The sequence below is a fragment of the Morone saxatilis genome, unplaced genomic scaffold (assembly GCF_004916995.1).
Source record: "Morone saxatilis isolate NCDOM2014 unplaced genomic scaffold, NCSU_SB_2.0 Contig16, whole genome shotgun sequence".
NCBI lineage: Eukaryota > Metazoa > Chordata > Actinopteri > Moronidae > Morone > Morone saxatilis.
This window is the reverse complement of record NW_023339718.1, coordinates 15176597-15197629: the sequence shown is the minus strand read 5'-3', so window position 1 is coordinate 15197629 and position 21033 is coordinate 15176597. Positions and strand designations below refer to the sequence as shown.

Here is a 21033-nt window from a genome sequence, read left to right as displayed (position 1 = left end):
CGCAGCGACCGCACGTCGCCCAGGCTGAATAGTCGAGGGCGGAGCTTCAGGATGCGGCAGTCCTCCCAGACAACATAAATCAAACGCTTCTCCAAGACTTGTTGAGTGCTCCAAAATCATCACCTCACCAGCCTAACAGTAGGGGTTGGCCCATTTCAATAATAATAAGGTGCCTTATTATAAACATACTGAGGTCTTACAGTCAATCAGCTTCACTGGCCAAGTCACTGTGCACATGCAAGGAATTTGACTCCTGTTTTAGGTTCTCCTCTCGGTGTACTTAGACACACAGTTGCAAGAACAATTTACAGGAAGACAGAAATAGACACAGGCTAATGCTAAAAACAAAGACAACAAAGGTGTACTAACAAAAGGTTTAACACAATAGAGCTGTTATGAATTTCCAGTAGTAGGTGAATAGGTGTAAATACAGATAAAAAGCAACAATGACCAACATTGTACAATGTCTATAAATAAGTGTTTCTGTCATGCAAATGAATAAATACTGAAGAGGGGTGTATTGTTATGTGGCTTTTATGGATAAGAAGTGTTTTCTTACATTCACAGCACTGAAAAGTTTTTGGAATTTTATTTCCATTTTAAGCTTTAAAATGTTATACTTCACTATATTTCAATATTTCATATTGTACTTTTTACTCCATGACATTTATCTGACACCCGTAGTCACTCTTCAGATTAGGATTATTTATAAAAACTACAATGAGCCTTTTAAATACAGTGCATTGCACTTCCCCCATGTAGGTATGTATCCTGATGTAGTCAGTGGTCATCAGTGTTGGGCTAGTTACTCAAAAATGTATTATATATCACTCATTACTCTTTTAAAAAGTAATGTTATTACTTAACTTATTACTCCCTGCCAACAGTAATTAGTTAGACTACTAGTTACTGGGGAAAGTAATATTATTACTGTAATATTATTACTAGTAATGAGTTACTGATCATTACCCCAGAAGACTATTTTCACACCTGATTTCCAGTAGACTATAAATTGCACATAGTGACGAGTTTCTAAAACCTTCACATTCTCCAAAATGCAGAGGACACGGCCGGTTCTGAACATAATACAGTTGCACTCACTAATTCTTTCATTTCTTCTATTTCTAGATTTTATAAATACTGAGGCCATGAGTATTGAGTCCCCTGAATGGATTTTTCATATCTTATTTAATTCAGTTTTCTGTAAATTATACGTTTTATTTTCATGCAGTAATGCTATTTCAAAGCCCTTCTCCACACCCAAGGCAATGAAACACTTGATTTAACTTATTGTGATGGAATCAGTACATAAACCCCCACAATGTTTAAGATTTAGAAAGTAAATGCCCACTAAGTTGCTAAAGCCCCCAAACTCCAAGTAATACAGAGGACATGACCTCAGTGGTGGCAAGTAGGAACCAGTGATCCATGCCCACTTTGATGACTCAAATGTGTACTGAAGTGTGGAAAATAAGTCAACTTTGACGTTTGTATTCAACTAGATATTATATAGTATTAATCACATTCTGAGTAGCCCACCTTAAACTCTGATGTAGATCTGGGACCTTGCCAACCCATGTCATATTCCATCTTCTAAAAGGAATGGCATCTAAAAAATGCTGACATCATGCTGACACATGGTAATTTGATCAAGCTCATACCATTATTAGTTAAAAACTGGGCAGCAAAATCCCTTACAGCATGTCTCTTTTTCAGTCCAACATTATGCAATAAATTATATATAACTCACTGAACTAAAAATACATGAATACATCTATTGATAATTTAGGCTGGCAGTTGTGCTGTCCTAAATGACTAAATCTCTTAACCCTTTTTAGGCTATGTTCACACTGCAAGCCTCAGCGCTCTATTCTGATTTATTGCTCAGATTTGATTTTTTGGGTTTTGTTTGGCTGTTTACATTATTTTTTTGAATGTGGCCCATATCAGATTTCAGTGTGAACAGCCATGATTAATGTCCAGCTAGAGTGACGTAAAAGTCACATGACGTCACATGATGAATAGACCTGTATCTGATGTATATGTGAAAGTGATCTGAATCAGAATTGTAAAGATCATATTCAATGTGATTTGTGCTATTCACACAAAAAAATCTGATTTGGGTCACTTTGGCCAGCAGTCTGACCGTGTCCTTATTCTCTCCATCAGTGTCCATCAGTACAAAGGACAGACAATCAATTAGCCTTGCTTGTGTGTGGTGGATCTGAGTTTGTCATACCCAGCAAATAATTAGATTTTATAAGAATTCCATTCAGATGTTTATCGTCCTACTACAGGAAGTTCTTTTTTTCAGCAAGGAATCATACAAACATCAAGCATTAACACAATAAAAACACTATAAGACAGGAAAAGTCTCCTGACTATCTTAATATTTAAAAACCTTAGGAGGAGAGTTTGTTTTGGGTGGAATGGTTTATTGATGAGATGCACTGAAGTGGACAATGTGACATTTGTTCATCAAATCTGTAGCTGTTGCCTGTAATCAACAGGAAATAGCTGGTACTTTTGCTGCAGGGGTCTGTCCCATCGACTAATCTGTGAGGCCACTCAAAAGGACCGCTTCACAATACATAAACTGGTGACTGCAGAGTGAAGGTGACGCTGACATTGGCCAGGATCCTGTTCAAGGTGGTATAAGTATATTTTTATACTGTAAATGTTTAATTTTCTCATTTAGATCGTCTAGTGTAGACATTCATTTTAATGGTCCAATGGTGCAGTAAGGATACTTCAACAGCTTCAGGGCTGGCAGTCTATAAAACCTGCAATGAAACCTGCCTCACAGTCCTAACTAACTCATAACCATTGCTTTAAATGGAGAGTTTTAGTGTCCCATGATCTACACGCCGCCTCTCTTCCCTGTAAAGAATAAAATTCTTATGAAACACTGAATCCATCTAATCTGTTGGAATTTTTAGCATGAAAATGACTATAAAATGAGTATTTGTCCGTACAAATTGTTGTCTTATGACTACATTCAGCTCTCTGGTTTCAAACAACTGTCGTATGTTCACATATACTGGTTGAAATTCTAGACCACAAGAATAACACAAAATCCTAAACTGAAATGTTGTTTTCTTTTAATATAGACTAATACAATCCAACATTTACATTAACTGAGTTTGTGCTTGTATATCATGACTCAGAGTAATCATTCTGTGTTTTCCCAGATACAGATATGCACAACTTAAACCACCCATGATGTGTTTTGTTGACAGTGTTACATCAACACATCATTTCCTTTGGGAAAGATAAATGCTAGACATCACAACAAGGCCTGTAATGATGCTCTGCCCTTTACTCTGGTAGATACTGCCCCCTTGGGGCGTTTTGGGGATTTCTATTTCAAAGTGGAGGCACATGAATTATTTACATTAGGTAAAAATAATATTTATGATAGGAATAAAAATCTGAATGAAGAAAGAGTTTGGTTCTAATAATAGTTAAGAATGCTAATCTAATGTTTCTCAAAGCTTTCAAGAATGCATCTGACGTTAGTGCTATCACACCTAACTGAAGCAATTGCATCAAGTATGAAATGTGACCTATGATATGCTGGTGTATGGCCTTACAGTCACATAAAGCATGGGGGCCCCTGTAGTTCAGGGGCTAGAGCAGGTTGGCCACGTGTCGTCTTAGCTCCTTCAGTCAGTGTGTCAAAATGTCCTTGAGCGAGACACTGAACTCCAAATAGCTCCTGATGTGTGTGTATTGGAAAAAATGTGACCCATTTTGGACAAAAGCATCCAAATGAAAGTAAGGTAAACCATTGCTTAACTCGATGGTTCCCAACCTTTTTCCTCAAGGGACCCCTTTTCTGTCGTTGGCTAAACTGACAACCCCTGACTGAATCACATATTTTATGGATATTTCAAATTATATTAAACAATAACAATAACAACTGATAAACTGTACAATGAACCCAAATACTGTCCACAATAACGGCAGGAAGTTTGTGTAAAATTAGCGATTTGGATAAATTTTAAGCAGATTATTTCCTGTGAATATTGAATCATCAGTTTTCCTGATATTTCAGGAACTTTTTATAATTCTCTGTCTGCATTATGTATATTTTTAACAATCATATAAACACTGAATTTGGAAGATGCCTATTAAGTATAGGCTTCTTTTTTGACAAATTCAGTGTTTTCTTCTCCCTGATGCTTGTTCTATTAGCTCTTTAGTTGTTATAACTGCGTACCTTTTTAATGTCGGACAATAAGATATAGGCATACTGTGTATATTTTTAAAGTTTACCTACATGCTTCAAAATCAAGAAGGCCCTTGTGACCCCCCAAAAAGCTTTGGCAACCCCTAGTGGGGGTCCCAGCCCCCAGGTTGGGAACCACTGGCTTAAACCGCCATAGCAATTTACTACTGGCCACCAGAGGTCTCTCCTCTCACACTGGGCTGGGTCAGATATCCTGATGAAGACAACACTACTATATTGAGTTTACAAATGCATAAATATAAGTATACAAGTCTTGTTGTGTCTTCTTCATCATCCTTCATACATGTCAGTCCTATGCATAGGACATCCAGTTCACTTCCACTTCCGACTGTGTTCAGGGAGATTTTCTTTATAGCACAGCACATGAAATATTGAAGAGGAGTGTAGTCTCTAGGGAACAGGAATTACTTCAGTATGCAGCTTGCATCACATTAGCAGACTTGTGACGTATACTGTTCCTCTGATCCGGAGGATATCACATTATTGCTTTGTCTGGGCTCCATGTTTGCTTCACACTAAATATTTCTTGCTATTTTCTGTCCTGTTAATTTGGTCCTCACTGGTTTGATGGCTTTCCAGGTCTAGAAAGTGTTTCTGTGTAGTCTGTTGGGGAAGCTAATTGGAGCAATGTCAAAGTCATACCTATTCAATTTAAGTTAGATTTCTTTTATGTGGCTCTTTTGAGAGAAAAACAGCAACAACACTCACTGGAAGTATACAGTACAAGTAACTGACACAAGTGCTGTTCTGACACTTGATACACATTAACACATCACAAGGTTGTGTATTCATCTCACAAATACACAACCTTTCCTTTATCCACCGTCTGTAACATCTGTGATCAGGTCTACATGCTTCAGAGGAGCCACTCTTGTACTTTGAACTGTGTTTGTGCTTACTGTGTCATCCCCTTTCCTTCTATATGCATTGTGTAATGTATTACGTCAGAGGCTGTTTCATGTACAAACTTGATAGTATTAGTCACAGGGTCAGATTCTTTAACTTGTTGTTGCTACAAAATGGGAAACTGAGGCAACTGTGATTTAATACAATACAACACAGAGCCACCTAGTGGTGCAATACATTTTATAACTATAACTAAGTATCTCAGTGTTAGAAATTGGATTATCTTTTGGTAGTATGTTATTTTTGTGATAACTTTTGTAAATTCCTTAAAGAAACAACTTAAATTTTATATTAGCCTTGTTTTTATTGAATATTACTGAAAGTTTATTTTTTATTAGATTTGATCTTTTTTAAATTTCTTTTTATTCTACCGTTTTATTGCATTTTATAGTTTGTCTTGATGTTGTATACAACGTGATTAAATCGCTTTGAATTTCATTGTTTGTGCGAAAGGTGCAATGTAAATAAAGTTAAGTTTAGCATTGTGTATATTTTGGATATGTGTTTATATTTATTGATATTTTATATTTGGATTCTTTATAGTGGCATTTTCGTTCTACTTTGTACTGCAACTGCTGCATGACAAACTTCCCACCGGATAATTAAAGTTCTATCTTATATAATCTTATATAATATATGAGATAACATAATATATATAGCCTATATACGATGTAACCCTGTAGATCTGTAAATTGGCGTTAGATAACTCATAAGGGGAAGTGACAAAGTCATCACCTCTTCTGGGCAATGTGAGAGAGATCATGTATTATTACTATAAATAATAATTGCAGTGAACACAGATTATCAATCAAAATAAAAATGTTGATCCTAACAAAGAGCGTTTCAGCTACGATTCCTCCTCAGAATGAAAATAGCCACCATGTGTTTGGTCATGTGACCACGCTACGTGCCCAAGACGACGTGCGTGACGTTACGTTGTAGGCTTCGCTAGTTTCCTCAACCAAACACTCAACTGATAATTGTGTGATAAAAACTGGAAGTCAGCCGGTGGACGAGGGGCTACATATTGAGAAAAAGCAAGCGAACCCAGCGGTCCTCGTCGTTAGAAACAAACTCGGTCTTTTGTGTACTGAACCCGGGTTCATTGGCGAAGCAGACGGCGACAAGAATCCTGTTTTTAAACCCACCAAAGGTTGGTTTTTATTTTGCTCTGGCTGTCGAAAGGCGGGGAATACAAAGCGACTTGTGGTCTAATCTACACGATTTTGGACTCATTGAAGCAAAAACGGGATTACTCCAAAGCCAGCTGTGCTGCTGTGACTGGTCAGCGATAGTACATGGATTATCTGGTAAGTAAATGAGTCGAAATGCTGTGGTATTCGCTTATTACAACCAAACACTGGTTATAACGTTTGGTTTCTTGCCCAATCAGTGGTGTCCTCAGGTGTGTGTATCAGCCATAAGGTGTGGGTTTGTTGTTGCTTTATGCTATTATGTCAGCTCTAGCCTGTAGATTCTGTCAAGTCAGTGTTGTGTGAACAACTGGTTGACCCAGACCCCGGTGTGAAACATGTGAAACACGATAACGACTAGCTACACCCTTAAACTACTGTTGTAATGTGGCATGGGGATGTTATTCTCCATTGAACTCACTGCTGCTGCTGTGGATAAAGCTGCACTGTGGAAGTGAGACTCTCTATAACTCTACTGGTTGAAATTATTAGTCCTCTGCATACTTGTAATACCTGTGACCAAGAAACTGATTACAGTCCAGGCCACTGTGCCAGCTTCAGCCTGAGAGATTATGGTTTTTGGGCCTTTGCCCACATTGTAGGGATGGGATGGGTGCTGCTGAAAAAGTACAACAATAGAGAGGAAGCTGTAACTGAAGCCTTTTCCCTGGGAATGTATAAAGCCAGAGGAAAACTAGTACACAGACATTGTCCTGTCATTTCACAAAGAGGGGGGTGACAGTGTGAAATGCAGTGAAACTTGCCCACCCAGTGTTATCAGCTTGTTTATAATGGGCCTCCCAAGATGTGGGACCCGAGAGGAACTTTGAACTTCTGCTTCAGACTTTTCTTGAGTTGAGATTACAAAGTCCTATCCACTGGCACCAGAACAGTCGTGCTACAGTTAATACAAACTGATTCATGTCTATTATGCCTCCTGGCCTCGGAGTAACAGATCTTATGGGGAACAAAGTGGGGCATTCACAGTTTACATTCACGGTTATTGTGTAACCTTAGTTGCACGCTAATGCAAAGTATTGGGAACCAAAGGTAAACACAAGATGCATTGTTGTGAATTCACTCATGACATGTAATAAAGAAACTGATGTCTTGTTTTTCTTGTTTCAACAGTGCGTTTATGTTATAGTCAGTTTCAGCTTTGCATGCATGCTAAGAGGAAAAACAAAGTGCAGCTTACTTGCTCGAGGATTTAAGATTTTGTGTGACAAACAGTTTTTCTGTGGAAAGCTGCACAGCTGTAACTCTGTGGACTGTTGGAGCCGACTGCTTGGCTGTCCTCGGAGGTCAGCCACTCAATAGGCGCAGGGCCTCCTTCCGTGCTGTGAAACACTAGAGACCTGGCACAAAACCCAGGCCAAAACTATGTCTCTCTCTTTCCTATAAATCAATATGAATTTGTCAAAAAACTTTTGACAAATTCTGCTCGTCTTATGCGTGCTTTTAGGTTTAACGTTTTAGACCAGGTCCAAGAGGACGGGGTGAACAGGAATGTAAGCACTTAATTATTGCACACTGCTGGGGAATAACTAGGGTTTGAATCGTGACTATGGCAGAGAGATCTGGCCTATGGTGGATTCTGTTTCAGCTGCGAGCTGGAGCATGGTGAAGGACTGCATTGCTGCATAGTCAGCACAGTGTTAAAAAAGACCACACCAAACGACAGCACTGACAGAGGAATTTGGTGCTAGCTGTTGCCATGGTACAACCTTACCAAATACAAGTGGACTGTGTGACCAACTCTCGGACCCTAACTCGTTGCAGACAGGACACATTGAATGCGTCGTGAGTGACATCGAAGAGAGGGCACTATGTAAGAAAGCCAAACTATTGATCATTTCTGAAACCCATGCAAACATGCATTATTCTTCTTTGGAGGTTTTACTGTAGCAGACACTACTTTTATAAATAAAGACTTTTACTTTGTCTTTTATTGCTTAATGCTATTATGCTTACATGGTCATATTTATGCTATATATGCTATTCCAGCCTAATGCCTGTAAGTAAATTTGCAGCCTGTAGACTACTTTTTTTTTTTTTCCCCCCAACTTACACAACGTTTGCCTTTGTGGAGGAGATGACTAGTTGTTTATTTCCGCTACACATGAGTGACTAAACCCTCAGGTGAACTGACATCCAGTTATTGTAGCTCTGCCCTAAAGGAAGCCAGTTCGGAAAAAACTTTTTTTAAACTGTTTTAAAAACAACAACCCACATTTAGTTTTGTGGAGAACAACTAGTATGCTTTTTGTGGAATTTAACTTATGTCAACGACTCAGTGACAGCAGCCGCCAGGCATTGACCTCAAACCATATGGTAATGATGGGTGTGACAGATAACTGAATAGAGCCTTCTCTGCTAATAGGCTGGCCCGCACATCTACTCATCCAGCTCATGTTCACAAAGAGTAAACACGAGGAAAAGTAAGACTAAAGGAAAGGGTGATTTTTTTTAAAACGTAGGTAAGAAAGTGTTGTAACAAAGGATGTTTCTTGTTTATATATAGAATTATCCATGTCTTGATTTTCGATTTCTGGCTAATGATTGCATTTTTTTGTCGAGATGGTGAACCCCATATGTACTCTTTCCATATTTCTGAAAAGAGAACGTATTTTAGACGGCAGTTATATCACAGGCATCAACTGAGAAGTCACCTTTTCAGCTGTCAGACTATTAATAGTTTTGTCAGACTAAAGTGACAAACACCTGTTTTCAGTTAGTTTTAGACTATTACCCATGCTACCTGCCACCTGTTTGCTTTGTTGCTTCTTTGTGTCGTAGTTGTATAGATAGATAGATATTCCTTTATTTGTCCCAAAATGGGAAAATTGCAATGTTACAGCAGCAAAGTGGATAGAGAAAAAACAGTATAAAAACAGCAAGAGTAGGGAATACTATAATATAATATAGACACTATGTACAAGAGAAAAAACAGATTGTATGTAAGCCTTTGAAATGTGACCTGGTTTGGCTGTTTGGATATTGTAAGTATCATGGTTGAATTGTTATACTCTTATTGCTATATTGTGAATAAAATCTGAGCGGGTGCTGTAGATGCTTGTTAATGAACAGGCATTTAGCCACCTCGATCACATGAAAAACAAGCAACATAGTCTATAAGTTATCATCTACCCAGAAAGTCTTTATATCCAAATAATGATCTGTCTCCTCCTTTGCAGGCTCTTATTTTGGCAGGATTAACATATTTGTTAATTGATGACTTGTGAAGGTATCCTTAAGACGTCTGTAGTTCTTATACAGACTACCAGTATTTGTCAGCGTTGGACATTTTAGAACATTAAAACTACAGTATTTACTCTTCATCATTTTTTGGAAATTCACAATGAGCCACTAACCACCCAGCAAGACCCTTTTAAGCTTTAATCTGCAGTTTGTGAAAAAGAGACACATTTCCTAGTAAATAAGCTTAAAATGATGAGCTGGAAATGTGAGAATTCCTCTGATGATTGCTATCATTCTGCTGAAAGCATTTTAGTGCTTGATGCCACTAGCTTACAGGAGTTCACAGGATGTTTGTGTTGTTCCACAGATTGCTTAGGGGAATTAGCAGCATTTCGGAATATAAGGTTAAAACTGATATTTTTTAAGGATAATTAGCTATTTGTGCCTTTTCTTTGATAGCAGACAGAACAGAGGCAGACGGGAAACGCGGGAAGAGAGAAGCATTGCACACAACAAAGGTTCCCGGCCAGAACCGTACCGGAGATGGTGCAGCTATGTGGTATGCGCCTTAACCATTCGGCTATCAGGACATCCCGTTGTTTATCTGGTCAACACTAAGATCACACCTCCATGAAAATAAATGGTCTTAGTCGAAGCCTGCATGTGTTTTTGGCTGACCAACTGTATTTCAGAGCAGGCCTGTCCAAGGGCACACAGCAGGCTATAGCATATTGACATCTCACCATTGAACACAGGAAAGAAAACTGATGGGAAGTTCTTGGCAGCATATGAAAACAGCTTGTTAGCCTATGGGATGCAAGGCTGGTTGTACTTGTTGTCTCAGTTTTGTCCTCTATCTGACCGTGTTCTCCTCCACCAAGCTCCTTTCAAAGGCAAATAAAAAAAGACCCATTGTACGCAGATAAGATCGCCGAAAGTCTCACAAAAAACATTCAGCAATGTGTGTGCTTTTTATATGTGGATGGATATCAAGCTAATCTTTTTCTTAAACCATCGGTGAGAGCAGATTTATTTTACAGTTTAAGTTTGAATGGATGTTAAACCTTCCCTTGTATTTAAAGTGCATATAGCCTCCAGCTGTAATGTGAAATACCCCTCCGAGCAGGACAGCATTCCTGAACCCCCGGCCCTGATTTTAACCTGCCAGCAGCATGTCACCCAGGTTTTTGTGTGTGCTGGCTAGAATGCAGTGATTCCCCTGTCACTGTGGAGAGTGCTAGTGAGTCAGCATCTTCAGGAGATCAGGGAATATTTATGGGCTTTCATAATGCTATGATCATGATCAAGCACAGGCACTTTTCCTTTCAGCAGTTCCTTGTTGATGGGCCATTGCGCTAAAGAGGCATTAGTGAACTGTTTTTTGTATTTTTTTATTGCATTTCCTTTACTTTCTCTCAGGCCGTGCCACTCTCATTGCTTTGCCTCAGTAGAACAAACAAATAAAAAGGACATGAATAGGTGGAGGGATTTGTTGTCAGTGGTTTATTATGCTTTTATTTTATTTGAAGAGTATGGGATGGTCCATAACTGCCCTAAGCAAATGCTTTATCACTGACTCAATGAATGAATGAGCATATCTAGCTGAGACTATTTAAACTGCTGTAGAACACGCCTATTCTATACCATCTAGTGTTACATGAGGAGTTGCGTTACAAAAGATGTCCGTACTGTATATGACATGCACTGTTCAATGAAACTTCGAAAAGATAATTTTCTTTTGCTGTTGTTTGCTGTTTTTTTTTTTAAAGAGAGATGTGACAAAGGTTCTGGGCTGGATTATAACCCACAAAGTCTTATCATGTGATACTGGTCCTAAGAAAATTAGACAAACAAACAAATGAACCCCAGTGTTTTGGTTTTAAACCAGATAACGTGACGATGGACAGTAGTCATTCTTTGGAGTAGCAAAAAGCTAATTAGAATTTGAAATGGTGCAAGTAGAACCGAGCAAGAACTGGATTATGTTATGTTGTTAATGTTATTCTATATTGCATGCAGTAGTATGTTTCTATTCCTTAACAATGTAATCACATTCTAGGCTACCTGTTGTCGGTGTCGGTGTTGTCTCTATATTACAGACCATACAGTACTGTACGTCAGCAGGTGGTGGAAGCATCTCTCAGACAGCTGAGCTGACCAAAACAAGCTATTTGAACATGACTCACAGTTCTCCGACGCGCGACAAAGCGTCCCACAACAGTTATTGAAATCCCCATGACCGCCGTAAGCTCAAGTGGTCGATCCCTTCATCCTCCTCCATGCATAGAAAGCAGTGGTTTCTCATACTTCACAAAGCAGTGTGTACAGTATGGGCATAGTGTGTGGGTGGGTAATGGTGACTAATCCAATTTGTAGTCTTATTCTGAATCCCTAGTTGTCACTGAGCCCTTAATCTCTGTGGAGAGAGAGATCCTCACAAACTAATCTCAAGCTTGTGTCCGTCCGCTCAAGCTTGTGGCAATAGGTTTTTATCTTTCTATGAATGAATAAGGGAGGTAAGCACAAGACAGCCTTCACTCATCTACAAAAACCCCTGTGTAATGCTCAGATTGAAAAAGAAATGTCTTGCGGATCCAGGCTGCTGACAATGAGACGGTGAAGGGCTGGACTCATGTTGTTGACCTGACACTGTTGTGCTCAGCTACTCCTGATCCTCCTCCATCCATTCACTTACTCCAGAGGCTTGGCTTGTTTGTTGCCGGGGGTTACGCTTGTTGCTGAGCACAATGTCGGAGCACATGCAGCTCTCCCTTGCCTTGTGCAGGATTGGGCTTTACACGGTAAGAAAATGCACACACGCTGCTATGTGTTTGTGGGGGGACGGCAGGGATAGCGCGGATTGAATACTGTTAGTTCTGCTGTGGTTTCTTTTCCTTGTGTTTCGAAACAGATATTGACCAAGCAAACAGCGGCTGCTGCTCCACTGTTGCTTGGTCACTGAATGGAGAGTGCGCTCCGATTCACGAGAGTGGGTGTTCACGTAATATTAAGGTGGAACTGGTGGACGTCAGTACTGTGAGATGTAAATTAAAGCTATAGAGAACAAGCTGTCTTTGAGTAAAGGCAGGTTCTCTGAGAATAAAAACAAAGGTGGATTATGGTCCCTTTTTATTCCCTGTAGCTCCTAGCAACTGGCTTGGTCAATGGTTGTAGTTCAGACAGTCTTAAGTACAGTGCAGTTATGAATGGATCCATGAATATTATGCTCCAGAGGCGATGGCGGATATCTTTTTGAAGTTGTTTCTGTGAGAGAGGGGGTAAAAATGAATGTTGTATGTAACATGAATGTAACACTGCAGTATTTATCTGTGATAATTACCTTAAATGTACACTCATTGATCACTGTGCACATAAGTACTGTAATCATTTTGAGTAAGAAAAATAACAAACAAAAAAAAAACAATAAAACTATAATGCACATTTCTGCTTTTATGATTTTTTTGTAACATGTTTTGAAATAGTTGTATTTCAACCATGGCTGATGACTCATGTTGCGTATTGTCAGGTCCCCTGTTATTCCCTAACCAGCTGGTGAAGCTTTCTCAATGAACAATAACAGAGGCTTTTTTTTTTTTTTAAATAGGAGTGTTTTTAATAAAGCTTGTACACAGCTACAGTACATGGAATAGCGTATAGCAGTACTGTTCATAACTTGTATGGAATATGTTGGCACAAGGTTTTGAAGGCTGGTAATAATTACTATTTCTGGTTAGAACTATTTACAGTGACTGTCACAAACCTGTCATATTAAAGGGGGAAGTGTATAACATTTAGGAGGATCAGTTGTCATTGATGGAATATAATATTTGTAACTTTGTTTTCATTAGTGTATAATCACCTGAAAATTAGAATTGTTCTGTTTTTGTTACCTTAAAACCTTTTCTATCTACAGTCACCACAGGTCACCTTCCATGGAGTCTGCTGTGAACTGCCATGTTTCTACAGTAGCCCAGAAGAACAAACCAAACTCTGGCTCTAGATAGGACAGGATATGTTTTTCATGTATTCCAGACACCGTAGTTTCTCCTTTGTGAGGGAAGGATAAAGCGAGGGAGTTGCAATCTGCACCTTCACTTCTAGTTGCCACTAAATCTTACACACTGGTGCTTTAATGGGACAGTTAGCTCTAACAGCCACTGGACATGATTGCATTGCATTCAATCAAGGCTCTAATGAGGTTTTCTTCATTACCTGCTGGCTCAATAGCCCATTGAGGAGGCTACATCCTCTTGGGACCACGAACTATATATCGACAGACATTGCTAATCCGAGAGCCATGCTGCTAGCATGACAAAAAATTCCTAAAATTAAATCAATTGTTATCCCTAATTAGCCTAGTAGCATGAATCTTTTTTTATGAACATTTTTTATGCTGTGGTTCGTTAGCCAGTTCTAAGTAAGGTAAACAGGCAAGAACAAAACAGCACTGAGTGCCATATAATACTGTGGTGTGCAATGGAGTACAGTTAATTGAGACCTCCATAAAATAACAACATAACATTTTGATGCAATTTATGACGAATCTTTAACCTCAGTTTAAACTTTGAAACATTTCATGCATGTGAAAAGAAGGTCAAATCCCCCTTGGACCGTTTCAGTTAGTTTTCAGATTATGAGAAGATTACTGAGTGCTTAAAAATGGGGACCAATATAAGTATGAGGCTACCATGGAGAAGTTCAAAGGAGTGATTGTTTTTATTGGCTTGCATTGAGATTCAGACCCCTGCTGAATCACCACAATATCCTGAACAGTGGTGTGCAGAATCAAACCCCAACATATGTGATGCTGCGGGAGAGGAATGATATGATACATTCCCAGTTGCATGTCTAATTCACATCTATAACTTTATAATAATTAGAAACAAACTTCTGAGTCTAAAACCGAAGAGCTATGGGGTACTGGGAAAACTCAAGAAAACCTTTTTTGTTTCAGTCAGTAATTTCACACAATATTTACTGTATATTTTGCTGTCTAGGCTCATTATCTCTAGCTCTGAACCGGTTCTGTATGAACAACAAAGCCTTCTTGTTATGACTGCATATAATCTCTGTTTTTGATGCTTCAGACTCTCCCATGTTCCCGCTGGTTGTTCTCTGTAAAGTCACTCACACTGGGCACACTGGGCACACTAAAAATAGCAGAAGAGACAGCATATTAGACTTTTGCCAACACTGTACAGCGCTTTTCATCAGTCTGTGTGATCACAATGTCAGTAATGCCAATCCGATTGTAGCAGAGGACAGAGAAGCGTCGTCGGTGCCGAATGTGTCACAACCAACTTGTTTGTACTTTTTGTTTTACCTTTTTGATCCTGATGAGGAATAGTTATGTGATGGTAAAGCAAATTACACTGTTGCTATTTTTTCTAATATTCCAAGGCACCTGCCCAACCCTCGTGCTACTGCTGTATCAACCCAGCGGAGAAACACAAGGTGAAGCTTATTAAACTTTAAGGAAAATGAGCAGTGGTGCTCATCCAAGACACAATGAATTAAGCTGAAGCAGTTTTTAAATCAGCATGTTAAACCTGTAAATGAATGGACCGTCCGGGATCTGTCTGATTCAGCAGGTGATTGATTGATCAGTGATACATTTTCTTTACAGTAATTAATCAGAGCAGCATCTCATAGTTTGTGTAAGCCTGAGTTTTTACGAGTTGGTTAAAGTAGAGGTACATAACTACGTGGGGTTACTGTGTATCTACAGCGACTACATGTGTAGCTGTTGTGTGCCCCCCCCCCCCTAAACATGTGTTTGGGGAATATAGTAAAGCATTATATGGCCTGATCAACTACAATATACCAACAGCGTGTTAAGTCCAACACTGAACTATAAATCAAAGCCCGCGCTGTAGGTGTCTGTGTTTACTTCTTGCGTCAAGTATAACTCAAGTTCAGCAGTCCAACCTCAACTCTCTCGCACTGTTTGTTTCATCTGTAAGTGGGATCTGCTTTCTGTATACATTTCCATCACAAAATCATGTGATTTTTCAGTGCAAGACTGCAGTTACATTATGGTTTAGTTCTTGGTCACAGCAGGTGCCATGATGGGACTTTAGATAAGTGACCATGTGCTGTGGGTGCCATAGCTACTGCTCTTTGGACCCTGTCTTCGCAGGGTGCCTTAAACATTAAGAGTCTAAGTGATCATATTAGGTACTTCGTGGTCACCTCATTATGTTATTAATGGGGTGGAAAATGGCTGCTCCGCTGATTTGCTGGCTCCAACCCCCAGGCCTGGGCGACACCGTTCAGCCCAAAAGTCTCAAGGCAGGTTCATGCTTAATTTGGAAAGAAACCCAACGGAGTGTGCATGATGAGAAGTTAAATAACAAGGTTGCACACTACCTAAAACCTGATGTAACATGTTGCAGCTGCACCTCCATACAGGACTGGTTGAAAAAAAAGCAGGAACTAGATTGGCCTGTTAATTTTTTCTGACAATGGTGAGAACTGATTGAAAGCTGTAGGTTTTTGTTATCAAGTTTTATCACAGTTACTTGACCTACATTATATTTTTTTGCAATAATGGAAGAAAACATTAAGGTTATACAGATAGTAGTTGACATTTGACATTTGTTTGTGTTCTACTATAACAAGGTTATTGGTTTATAGGTTATAAAAATGGAAAAAGAACAGTTAACGTTGTGTGTTTCGTACAGCTGCCACCGCAGTGGTAACACCTGCATCCTGTTTACCATATGAAGATAAAGGTATCGAGTATTGTACGAATTTTACGCACTTTTATACCAGTGTCTGTATCATTTACTGGATCAATTGATCCTCTCTTGCTGAAGGCTGTATTGGACACCTGAGTAGGTAGAGCAGTGTGGGGATGTTTTGTTCATTCTCGTCTCCTGGGTTTCTGTGCTGTGTCCCTGCATAGGGCTTACTTGTTTCCAGTTACCACAGGCCTCAGAACTGTTTGTCTCCACTCATCAGCTGTGAACAATAACCTCCTCCTGTTAAATTTGACAGTTACAATTAGTTGAGAGTTGTGGTTGTTATAATTCCCAGTGTCCTCTCTGTTTTTTGTCTTTTAATTGGCCTTTAAGGTTGAGATGAGACCACTGCATATAGCAATCCTTTAGTTTTCAGTCAGTATATTATTCAAGGTCCCGATCAATATTTTATATGGAGCTGCGGCATAGGAACAGCTGGCATTGCTTGTATTTTATTCCCTCTCCATTAAGATGAATATGTCCTAGTGAATCATGCAGAAGCATGCCAACAAAGTTGAACTGATAATACGTTTCCATTAGATAGCCCAGCTAATAGCGGTGGAAACAGAGTTAACACAGTTGGGCTTAGCTTGCAACTTAATAACAGGATGGCTCTTGTGCCACTGTTGTTATGCCTGCTTGGTTCTGAATACATAACTGCGAGACATTGCCAAATGGCTTCAAAGTTCAAAAAGACCCCTTGGTGAGGGTACAAAGTGGGAAAACACAAATGATTCACCATGGTGCTCTTTGAGCTGTAATGTTACATTTCTAGCGTGAACAGTTTAATTTGTAATGCAATATACATGCAACATTTCCAAAACAAGGGCACACTTCACTTACTGTTTGAATTGTGAAGGAGTTTTGCATAGCAATGGCCAGTTTTGTGCGCTCCAGTGTGCTGATTCATTTCAGTTTCAATTCACATTCATTTTGTGTTCAGCAGCTAGACTTGTTATTTAATAATAAATTTAAAAAATTTAATTTAAATTTAAATTTTAAATTTAAATTGTATTAACTTCTCAAAATGTAATGTATAGAATTATTTTTATATTTATTAGCAGGTGTTGTCATATTTTCAACCTATTTACATGAGACACTTTTGTTATAACTTTTACTTACTTGGACAAATTACTCCATAGTCTGCCAGCCATTTCATTATCACTTTTTAGAGAAAAGCAGGTTGGTGTATTGATTAGGGATTGCTGATGCCCCTGTTACTAGAACTTCTGTGATTACCCTGGGCTGTGAAACAATAAGAGCATAACAAAAAATCAGCAAACTTTTACTTCATAATTCAAAGACGAAAGTGGTGCACAACTGTACATTTGTAATTTTGTAGTTGTTGACAAATTTGTCTTTAAATTGTAGAGGCTATAAACACACAACTTGTCATTGTTAGTGTTAGTATGCCAAAGATAAACTTGACTTCACAAGAAGAAATCCCAATAGTAGTTTTTAGAGGAAATCCCAACACCTACCTTTGAAACTGTGCTATTATTGTTCGACCAGATAAACCATCCTGTTTTCAGGAAGAGGTATTCTTAGCTCTCTTATCTTGAGATACTGCAGGCATTGGGTGTAATCCACTCATCTTGTTAAGACTTTATCTCAGTGATCCTAACATAAAATGAACTCTGTATATTCTATATGTCCCATTTTTAATTAAGTTAGAATTGTGTTAACCATACACGTTGTTTACCAAGTACATTTTCTACAGCTGTGCTAAAAATATTTACATTGAATGGTATTCTATTGTATTGTATTTATTTTTAGTTGTATTAAATTGTATCTTGCCTCATAATGCTTCTTTGAGCTCAGACCTTCAGAATTCAATGCAATAATGGCTTTAGACCATTTTTAAAGCCCTTGGGACTCATGAATCCCAAAGAGTTATTGTTTTTGTGATGCCTATTATGTCGTAGAAATGTGTTGCACAGTAAATAAACTCTCCTTGTCACAGTGTGTAAGCAGAATACATTTCATACCTGCTTCCGTACTTTTCAAAGGCAGGATGGGAGCAGCCATTGCCCTATCCTGCGCCATGAATATCCCACACTTCAAAATAGCCATATGACCTGGTGGGATGATGATTGAGGGATCACCAAGGGTCACCCACCCACTATCGAGTACTGTTTCCGAAAACCTGGCTGGCTGTCCTTACTGATTTGTTTTGTTGCGTCAAGGACATTTTGGGATGGAATTTGGCTCTGGTTGTTTGGGAAACTACAAAGAATAACTTCCTGTTGGAGATGTATTGCCTGCTTGGCCTTTGTGTACCATGTATACCAGGAACTTGGAGATTTTTTTTAAGGACCACATCCTCTCTAGTTGCACGTATTGTGCAGAGGTCATGCCCATGAAGTTCGAGTACATTTTGTGGACTTTATGAATGATCAGAAGTGCAGCTCTGTTCAGTGAGGTTGCAGCCATGTCTTAATAGCCAGAATATTGAGCTTGGCTGAGTTGTGCCACGCCACGCCTGGGATGGACCATCCCAGCAACTCCCCTTCTCAAACGAGTGTGTGTTGCGAGACTCTGGGCAATTTTATTAAATTAATTTTAATGAAAGAAAATGACATTATGCAGTTACTCAAAGTGAGGAAGCTGTTCAAAGATCTTGGAAATAGAAGAAGAATATAGAAGAAACTGATAGAATATTGGTACAGTATTGGACTATATAAACAATAAAACTCTTAAGTCTAGTCAGTGGGAATGAATGTGTGGGTGACGTTTGTGATGTTGGGAAATAGTGGCAGAATGAGAGCTGTTACTTTCTCTGGTCTGACAACACCATGTTTGCCGTCAAAGGTGTTTTCCACGTCGGCTCGAGGTTATGCAGTGAGGAGAGGATTCGCCTGGGGGTTTCATCTCATGTGGTGAATGGACTCACTGATGACTTGATACAGGTTAGCTGCACTTTCTAGCTAACAAGCAGCACAATGTGACTATGCCAAGTTGTTTGTTACACAGAACCATTTGGGAAGTCGTCATTGGAAAATAATTTGGAAAAGGCAAACAAGAAGTAGTCACGGCAGAGAGGAAACTCGAACTACTATAATAAATAAATAAAATAGATGGTAATAAAACGGTTGTGTTGATGCTGAAAACCTGTGTAACTTTTTTCACACAGAAAATTGATGAAGAATCAATAAGAGAACTGACAAAGAATGGGACTGATAAGCAGAATCGATAACAGTATTTGTATCAATTCCCATCCCTGAAGATGGATTCTCCTGTGATCTCGTGATTCTGAGGGTTAGGGTCATGTGTGGGTGGCACCAACAAAACCAAGGAGCATTCATATTGTCAGTCACAGGAAATGACCCATGGATGTGGTTCATTGGGTTATGGTGGCAAAATGATGACAAAAATCAGATTGGAAATTTGATTTGTTTTGATGCCCAGAGACTGTGTGGCTGCCAAATCTAATCTTTCTAAAACTCTGTCCAGTGCATGAACTACTTATAAGTCCAGTTCACTTTTTGATGTGTTTGTAACTTGAGTGCACTTGAACAACACATTAATGATGTACATTTTTTGTAAATTTGTTTCAAGTCCTAGAGCTAGGAGCCAGTGTGCTTTGGGATCAGTGGAATATCTTGAATTTCTAGCAATAATTGATTTTTTTCATGCCAGTGAGAATTAATTTTGATCTGTTAAGCCGAATTGAAAGAGAACAGGAGGAGCATGCTTTGAATAATAATTTGTGTCTGATACAGTTTTTCCACAGAAAAGTTAAATTACTTGATAAAAGGTTCTAAGGAGATACATCTACTCTTCCTCCCCACTGAAACATCTATAAATGTGCAAATATTTTTTGTTCCGAAAGTTCGAAACTGGGTGTGAGACAACTTCCACTTCACTGAAAAGCCCATGTGTCAAATGTATGCACACTGGAGGTTTCAAGTCTCCACATCACACTTGTGTAAGTTACACATTAGACCACGATTGACTAAACTAGACATGATGTGACAAAATAATCTCATACATCGTCTTTAAGGGGAGAACAGAGAAACTTTCCCCCTTCAGCAGATATATTGAAACCAGCTTTCTACAGTTAAACACTAAACATAGATCTTTCTCCACAGTAATAGTAAAACGTCCGAGTGAACAAGCCAAACATTTTAGAGAGGAGGGAGACTTAAAATGTTGGTGCAACAGATTTTCAAAATGTACATTTGTGGCACCTTTATGATACATCACCATTGCTCTGTTAATACATTGAATAAATCAGTTCTGCTGGCCTATATTTTTAGGGGCCTCCCTCACAATACCCTTGATTATGAAACCTCTCCCTGTAGGCTTTTGTTGTGAGACGACTTAAAGCGTCTCTCTGTTACACAATAGTCTTTGTCCCCGTGACATGACATGGACCCATCTTCACACTAAGCTCAGGGTCTGAAGCACATATTGTAATATGCTTATCCACAAGACATTGTAACACATGAGTGGGTTGCAAATTCCTTTTGTAATCCAAGCCGGAGGGCCTCTTTCTTTTTTACAATCAGTCTTTTTGGCTACCAGTCATTGTTGTCTTCAACCCAAGTGATAAAAACATTTTCAAATTGACTACATCAATAAAATTGACAGACTACTCTTTACTCTGTTCCTCTTGCAGTTTTTTTCACAGTCATTCTACTATTGATTGAAAGTTTTCTCAGTGTTTCCTCTAGGACTTTTTTTCGCAGTGGGGGCAGGCCTGTCCGAACAAGTTAAACTGGACAGCCCCAATAAC

The 21033-nt window shown here is 39.0% G+C and overlaps 1 protein-coding gene across 1 annotated transcript in view; it reads left to right on the top strand.

Moving 5' to 3' along the window:
• The first annotated feature begins 6094 nt into the window (after positions 1 to 6094).
• The window catches only part of arl15a (ADP-ribosylation factor-like 15a), a 94471-nt gene continuing 79532 nt past the window's right edge, over positions 6095 to 21033 (top strand). Inside the window, exon 1 of the mRNA XM_035657946.1 lies at positions 6095 to 6468. Within this exon, the coding sequence (XP_035513839.1) occupies positions 6457 to 6468 (12 nt within the window). The 5' untranslated portion in view covers positions 6095 to 6456. The remainder of the gene's footprint in view (positions 6469 to 21033) is intronic.